Below are 8,173 nucleotides of genomic sequence, written 5' to 3'. Positions count from 1 at the left end.
AACAATTAGCTTAGCCAAACAATTTCTACTTTGGTTAGTACAGAGTAGAAGGAAATTAAATTAGCTTTCCTTTGGAAAGCACAGAAAATTGCTATTTCTGATGCCAGAGACAGATTTTTCTGGTCTTAACGCAGTCACTAGCCATTCGGCCAACAAGCCTTTGTTTAGGGCAGTTAGGAGAAATTTGGAAGCTTAGTGAAGAGAATATACACTTGAAGAGAAGCTGAATGCCTTTGGCCAATACCTATATGACACTCTGTAGGTGAGCCAGTTCCACAGACTGAATGTCCTGGACCCTCCCACTAACTGATTTCATAAAAGATTACAGGTCACAAACTGTTGAAGATTAGAATCAGAAAAGGTAGCAAAGCATTTTGAATGCTGGACCTGGAGAGCTCCAAGACCTGTTTGTAAAGGGGCATATTCCCAGTAGGCATTTAGAAGAGCAGAGTGAGGAGAGAAATGAGAACACTTGAAGAGCAACCCCTCTTCTATTTAAGCTTCAGTGACTGCCCTCTTTCCTTTCAGTATTCCCCTTCCAGAATGATAGCTGGTATTACTTGCAATACACAAATACACAGACACACACATGGTACACACACACACACACACACACACACACCATGTTTCTCTAGTCTTTCACCTAGAAGCTGTCTTTCAGCTAGAAACTGGAGCTACCTTTAAAATTAAACCTCCAGGCAGACACCGAGAAAAACTTGTGCCCCCGGATACTATCAGTTTTGCCATCACCAACAGCAAAGATTAAAATGAAAACGTGAAAGAGCCTCTGCGGATTTTCATAGCTTTGCTTTTCTGGCTTGCGTCTTTGGCACCTAGAAGTTGAGACTGCTCTTGTTTGAGAAAAGTGTGTTTTCTTGCGCTGTGCAAACAACTGCTGGATCTACATCGATGGGGAGGAACTGGTTGGCAAAGTAGGGTTTTGTGGGAACATGTCTGTGCGTTCAGACACCAGTGGGGGCTTATTTGTTTATTTCAATTTTCTCTTTCTTACTAACAACCTGTAGACTTGGGATTTAAGTGGTGCAGTAAGGAGCGAGGCTTGTCAAGGCTAGTAGTCATGCGCTCTGGTCCCCGACCTGGTGGCATCTCCTCCCAGCTGTGAAGAGCAAGTCCTTCCTTATTCTGGCTCTTTTGGTGGGCTGCGGGCATAGCACTTCCAGGAGCAGACAGTGTAAATATCCCCCTTCTGGCCCTGGGCTTTTCAGTCCATCCGAGTTTCTGTTCTTAATTGACAGACCAGTGACTATTGGCTGAAGTTCCCCAGCGATTTGCATGAACAGAGAGGGAGTGTCCTCTGCCACCCTCCCTTCTGAAGCGCTCTGACTGCAGCCTCCCAGGGAATGCGCGGCCGAGGGAACGCGCGCAGCTCGCTGGTCCAGGCAGTGAGCTTGCGCCCAGCGACCTGGCACCCTTGCCTGGATATGGGGCATCTACATCGTCCCAGCAGCAGGACCAGCCACAGGAACCTGCCGGTAAGGATGCGCGAACCCTGGGTCCTCCAGAAGTTGTAATGCTCTCCAGCTGTTTCTACTCCTTGACGGTATTTTCAAACGTTTTCCCAGAATGCAAACTTCAGGAGAGGATAGGGGGAGGGAAAGGAGTTTGGGATACAGAGCCCAAGCTATTTTAAACAAATAGCTTGGCCCCCCCAGGTCCATAGAAGAAGTTTCTGAAGCAGAAATGTTGCATGAGGTGGAGGGTCGAGGATGCGCTCAATCCCCTTTATATTCCAGGCTGTAAAGATTGATTTCTGTGTCCAATGTCAGCTTGAATCGTCTGTCTACTGCAACTGACAAATGCTTTTGCATAATAATTTTTCGCGTTTACTTTGCTGGCTTGTCAGCTTGGCAGGAGGTAGAGGGCATAATAAAAGGTAGAGACCCAGATCACTTTATTTGATTTCATGTACGGATTAAAATGGAAAATCTCTTTCCTCCCTAAGGCTGGTAGGTAGTACGGCTCAATTTTCCATATTATTGTTGTTGTTGTTGTTGTTGTTGTTGTTGTTGTTGTTGTTGTTACCGATAAAGCTGTTCTTATTGGCCTCATAGAAAACAGGTGTAACACATTATGTGTTCTGGGACTTTAATGGCAGAATCTTTTCATTGAGCTGTAAATCGTGCACTGCTCAGTCCTTTTCGCCACCTTCCCCTCCCTTTCTTCCCCATAACCTACGGGGAGGTTTTCCTGTCGCGTTGCGCAGCCAGCCATTTGAGTCAAAGTATGATCTGCTCTGTGTTTCCAGAGACCCAAAGCCTTAAAGTTTGAGATTCTAAGCCTTAACTAAGAGAAGGTAGTTACCAGAGGATGAAGAGAGCGGGGGGGTTGGGGGTAGAGGAGGGATGCGGAATAGAAGATGAAGAGAAAGGAGTTAAGTTTCAGAAACAGCTCTTTCCCACAGATCTTTCCCCTCTGGCAGCAAGTTTCTACTTCGCTCAGTTCCAATTGGGGGTTTTGTTTATGGTAATAGGGATGAGGGTTAGGATTGTCCTGGGAGGCGGGTCGCCACTTCCTAACTCTGATCTCTGCTTCCTGGAGTGTGTAATCACCGTTGTCCCCTTCCTTCACTCCAGCATGTTTTTCTGCTTTTCCTCTTCGTGGGACCCTTCCATTGCCTCGCGAGTTACAGCCGTGCTACCGAGCTTCTGTACAGCTTAAATGAGGGACTGCCCGCGGGAGTGCTCATAGGCAGCCTGGCAGAGGACCTGAGGCTGCTGCCTCGAGCCTCTGGGAGACAGAGCCAGCAGTTGCTGCATCCAGAGCACACTGCCGCTGAGGGGAACCCCCCTCTCTCTTTCAGCTTGGCCTCTGGGGGACTGAGTGGCCAGTATGTGACCCTAAACAACCGCTCCGGGGAGCTGCACACTTCTGCACAGGAGATCGACAGAGAAGCATTGTGCCTGGACAGGGATGGAGGGGCTGCCTGGGGCGGCAGTACCTCCATTGCCTCCTCTCCTTCTTCTGACTCTTGCCTTTTGCTTCTGGATGTGTTGGTTCTGCCTCAGGAATATTTTAGGTTTGTGAAGGTGAAAATTGCCATCAGGGATATCAATGACAATGCTCCGCAGTTCCCCATTTCTGAAATCTCGGTTTGGGTCCCAGAAAATTCTCCTGTAAATACCCGATTGGCGATAGAGCATCCTGCTGTGGATCCTGATGTAGGCATTAATGGTGTGCAAACGTATCGCTTACTAGACTACCATGGCATGTTTACCCTGGACGTGGAGGAGAATGAGAATGGGGAGCGCACACCCTACTTGATTGTCATGGGTGCTTTGGACAGAGAAACCCAGGACCAGTATGTGAGCATCATCATAGCTGAGGATGGTGGGTCTCCACCACTGCTGGGCAGTGCCACCCTCACCATTGGCATAAGTGACATTAATGACAATTGTCCTCTCTTTGTAGACTCACAAATTAATGTCACCGTGTATGGAAATGCTACAGTGGGCACCCCAGTAGCAACAGTCCAGGCTGTGGATAGAGACTTGGGGACAAATGCACAGATCACTTATAGTTATAGCCAGAAAGTTCCACAAGAATCCAAGGATTTATTCCATCTGGATGAAGTTACTGGAGTCCTTAAGCTTTCCAGTAAGATTGGTGGGAGTGTTCAGCAGACACATAAGCTCACCATCCTGGCTAATGGGCCTGGCTGTATCCCTGCAGTGATCACTGCTCTTGTGTCGATCATCAAAGTCGTTTTCAGACCCCCAGAAATTGTCCCACGTTACATAGCAAATGAGGTGGATGGTGTTGTGTATCTTAAAGAACTGGAGCCTGTTAATACTCCAATTGCATTTTTCACCATCAGAGATCCAGAAGGTAAATACAAGATTAACTGCTACTTGGATGGTGAAGGGCCATTCAGGCTCGCACCCTACAAGCCTTACAACAATGAATATTTGTTGGAAACCACAAAACCTATGGACTATGAGTTGCAGCCCTTCTATGAAATAGCTGTAGTGGCCTGGAACTCAGAGGGGTTTCATGCCAAGAAAATCATTAAAGTACAACTCTTAGATGACAATGACAATGCCCCTGTTTTCCTTCAACCCTTGATAGAACTGACCATTGAAGAAAACAATGCACCCAATGCCTTTCTGACGAAGCTCTATGCTACAGATGCTGACAGTGGAGAGATGGGCCGTGTTTCCTACTTCTTGGGACCCGATGCTCCATCTTATTTTTCCTTAGACAGTGTCACTGGGATTCTGACAGTTTCTACTCAGCTGGACAGAGAAGAGAAAGAAAAGTACAGGTACACTGTCCGAGCAGTGGACTGTGGGACGCCACCCAGAGAATCAGTGGCTACAGTGGCCCTCACTGTGTTGGATAAAAATGACAACAGTCCGAGGTTCATCAACAAGGACTTCAGCTTTTTTGTGCCAGAAAATTTTCCAGGATATGGCGAAATTGGAGTCATTAGTGTAACAGATGCTGATGCTGGGAGGAATGGATGGGTAGCCCTCTCGGTAATGAACCAGAGTGACATTTTCGTCATAGATACAGGCAAGGGTATGTTGAGAGCTAAAGTCTCTTTAGACAGAGAACAGCAAAGTTCTTACACTCTGTGGGTGGAGGCTGTCGATGGGGGTGAGCCTGCTCTTTCCTCTACCACAAAAATCACAATTCTTCTTCTGGACATCAATGATAACCCTCCTCTTGTTTTATTTCCTCAATCAAACATGTCTTATTTGCTGGTCCTACCTTCTACTCTCCCTGGCTCACCAGTAACAGAAGTCTATGCAGTTGACAAAGATACAGGCATGAATGCTGTCATAGCTTATAGCATCATAGGGAGAAGAGGTCCCAGGCCTGAGTCCTTCAGAATTGACCCCAAGACTGGCAACATCACTCTGGAGGAAGCCTTGCTGCAGACAGATTATGGGTTGCATCGCTTACTGGTGAAAGTGAGTGATCACGGATACCCCGAACCTCTCCATTCCACAGTCATGGTGAACTTATTTGTCAATGACACTGTCAGTAATGAGAGCTACATTGAGAGCCTTTTGAGAAAGGAGCCAGAAATTAATATAGAAGAGAAAGAACCACAAATCTCAATAGAGCCAACTCATAGGAAGGTAGAATCTATGTCCTGTATGCCCACATTGGTAGCTCTGTCTGTCATAAGCTTGGGTTCCATCACACTAGTTACAGGGATGGGAATATACATCTGCTTACGGAAAGGTAAAAAGCATCACAGGGAAGACGATAATTTGGAAGTACAGATTCCACTGAAACGAAAGATCGACTTGTGTACGAGAGAGAGAAAACCAGTGGATATTTCTAACATTTGATATGCCATTGTGGAGTAACATAGAGGGACATTATAGCTGCCATAGGCAGTCTTTGTCACACAGACAATGGTGTGCTGATGCAGTTCCACTAAAGGACAATTAATTTATAACTTGTACTATATTGTAAAAAGCTGTTTACAGGTTTTTAATTCAAAATCAGAAGTTATAAAATGTGTACAGAATTTTTAAATGAAAATTAGTACTAACAGCTATATCATTGTTATTTATATATATATATATATAAATACATATATATATATCTAAAATGTTGGATATAACTGGCAGCTCTAATACACCAAGCAGATGACTGGCAAAACTCAAGACTAAGGTAAGAGAAGTACATTTTTGTTGTTTCTAAAATGTCTTTTCACCACAAGAGGGCACCAGGTTCCCCTTTGCAGGGAACTGTGGCATTGTACATGATAGTTGTTGTACAGGAAATTAAGGAGAGAGTATATTTTAAATATATTGTTTTTAACATTAAATGTAAAATTAAGGTAAACTGAATTCTCTAGTTAAATATATGACAAGAAAGAAAAGAAATCCACTTGTAAACAGAAAATGTATTACCTCATAGGTACATCGATTATAGTTTGAAAGAGAAGGCATTTAAAGAGAAGTACAATTCCTTTGGGGCAAGGAGCAAAACATTGCCATGTGTTACAAATTTGACCTGCTGAAGAGGGCAATGTTTTGTTTAACCTCACCTGCTTTCTGTTTGCTTTACTGCTGCATCTGATAGAATTAAAGGGGGAGAGAATCATCTGAGCACTCTTCCTTATGTGAAAAGCATCTAGACATTGCACTTAGTAAAAGAGCAAGACACGCATCAGTGTCCCTCTCAATCTCTACTTGCTTGCTTGGTGTTTATGATATCTTAGTGCATTTTTTTACCAGTCAGCAGCAATTTTTTTCATGGGTTTTATGTTAGCTTGGGAACACTTCTGTTAACCTACCCTATGAGAAAAACAAAAATTGTATTCAAATTGAATTTTCCTCAAAAGGCTACTGTATACTGTTGGTTGTCTGAGCTAGGCATTTTATATGAAAGTTATACTTTTTTTTTTTGTAGTTGTGTTGGACCAGTGGCTAAAGTTCTGGCTTCTTTATTTGGTTCTGGAATACATGCAAAGTTTTATTTGTAAGCCCATCTGCAGGTTCTTTTGATAATTTAATTTTTACCGGTTCTTTTGCAATGAAGAAAACTGGTTTGTGGGTGATTTCTATCGCTTCCTTCTTTGCATGAGATGGAAATTTTATTTTATGTAAGAACTGTAGCAAAGCTGTCTGTATAAACAAGAAATGTGTTAGCTTCAAAATGAGTCACTTTGCTTATCATCCCCATGTGTCTGTACCATACCAAAATTGTTTATATGTCTGCAAATTAAAAGTTTATATTTTCATATTTTCTTGATTATTTTTACCACTTTATATTTGAACATGGGCTTGTTCTTTCACTGAAGTGCCTGCTACTGGTGTCTGTTTCTAGGATTAAATGTGAGAAATGGTAGTGTTCTGCTATGCTAAAGTTTATATTAAACTAATCCATGACCTAATTAAGCACTGGGTAAATTATTAAGGGTGTGTAAACTATAGACATATATAGAAGAGAATTTGCTTGTATATTTAAGTTCCTATGAAAATTTGCACTCATGCATGTCTATATTTACATTAGCTAATTATAGACTTAATATCACTATGTGTTCCCTCACATTCTAGCAACCTCTGTGCTTGTTGCATTTCACTAACTTGCAAAATTTTAAGATAATAGCACACCATAAAGAAAAAGCTTAAAACATAAACACAGGACTTATTATATTTATATTAATTGTTTATTCTTGTTTTCTTCATTTTGAAAATCTGGATAAATAAGTATTTAAGGCAGCAGAATCTAAGACAGAAAATTCAGTGTATTTTTATGAAGTTCCTTTTGTATGATAGGCACTTAAACTAAGAGACTTATAAAACCATTTAAGCCCATAAACTGTTCATTCATAACTCTTACATAACAAAGAGAGAACACATTCATTTCCAGTCATGTTTTGCTTAGTTTTTTTTTTTTTTATAAAAGGAGAAGCTACATAAAAGACATGTAGCAGCATTAATAAAAAAATAAGTGCTCCACAAGCTTCATGATTTTTAGCATCATTATAAAGGGAGAAAAACATTCTATTCATTTCACAACTTGAACATGGTTCATGTGTTTGGGGGGATGGTTATTGAATTTCATTTCTTGCATGAGAAATATCATCAATGACCTTAATAAAATTGTGCATTTATAAATAATTTTGTTGTAGGATTTCCTTTACATATTATTTGTTCACAGTAAAAGCAGACATAGCAGGGGAAGCTGAAGTAAATTAAGTTTAGACATAAAAGCTTCTTTTTCCTGAGACCCTGTGCTAGAACAGTTGCCAAAATGTATGCTAATCATGTCAATGTTGTTAGTTAAGCTGGCACCAAGATAACTGTTCCATTCATTAAAAGCCCTAATATCCATTTAACAGTTTGAGAGCCAGTGAGTTCCCTTGCCCAATTTAATGATGAAGGGATGGGTCTGATATTTGCCCTGCCAAATACATCTTACACTGTGGAGGAAAGGGTTCATTAATTTGATCTTGGATATATAAAACCAATATAGCAATTTCATCTGGGTGGGTGAGTAATTCACATTATTTTTGTAATACTTGATTCTTGGCCATAAATTTGTTTTAAATGTATTATTTTTTTCTGATACACTTTTATCAAGAAGAGTTCAAAACTAAAACATATACACATATATACATACAAACACACACACATACATATACACACACAAACACATACATACACACACATACACACACACACAC

The 8,173-nt window shown here is 41.6% G+C and overlaps 1 protein-coding gene across 1 annotated transcript; it reads left to right on the top strand.

Annotated features, from left to right (window-relative positions):
- The first annotated feature begins 900 nt into the window (after positions 1 to 900).
- On the top strand, positions 901 to 6,877 carry Pcdh20 (protocadherin 20). Its single transcript, XM_031362369.1, has 3 exons — positions 901 to 932; positions 1,257 to 1,493; positions 2,595 to 6,877. Exons 2-3 carry the CDS (start codon positions 1,362 to 1,364, stop codon positions 5,319 to 5,321), a joined length of 2,859 nt encoding a protein of 952 aa, XP_031218229.1. The 5' UTR covers positions 901 to 932; positions 1,257 to 1,361; the 3' UTR covers positions 5,322 to 6,877.
- Positions 6,878 to 8,173: the final 1,296 nt, after the last annotated feature.

Source organism: Mastomys coucha, unplaced genomic scaffold (genome assembly GCF_008632895.1).
Source record: "Mastomys coucha isolate ucsf_1 unplaced genomic scaffold, UCSF_Mcou_1 pScaffold9, whole genome shotgun sequence".
NCBI lineage: Eukaryota > Metazoa > Chordata > Mammalia > Rodentia > Muridae > Mastomys > Mastomys coucha.
The sequence above is the reverse complement of the archived record's forward strand: the minus strand, read 5'-3'. Positions and strand labels throughout refer to the sequence as shown.

What these genes read in the sequence shown, in the direction of transcription:
- Pcdh20 (XM_031362369.1), top strand. Translation starts at nt 1,362, where the DNA reads ATGCGCGGCCGAGGGAACGCGCGCAGCTCGCTGGTCCAGGCAGTGAGC. An exon ending in CCAGCCACAGGAACCTGCCG is followed by an intron (nt 1,494 to 2,594) that starts GTAAGGATGCGC and finishes CCTTCACTCCAG; the next exon opens with CATGTTTTTCTGCTTTTCCT.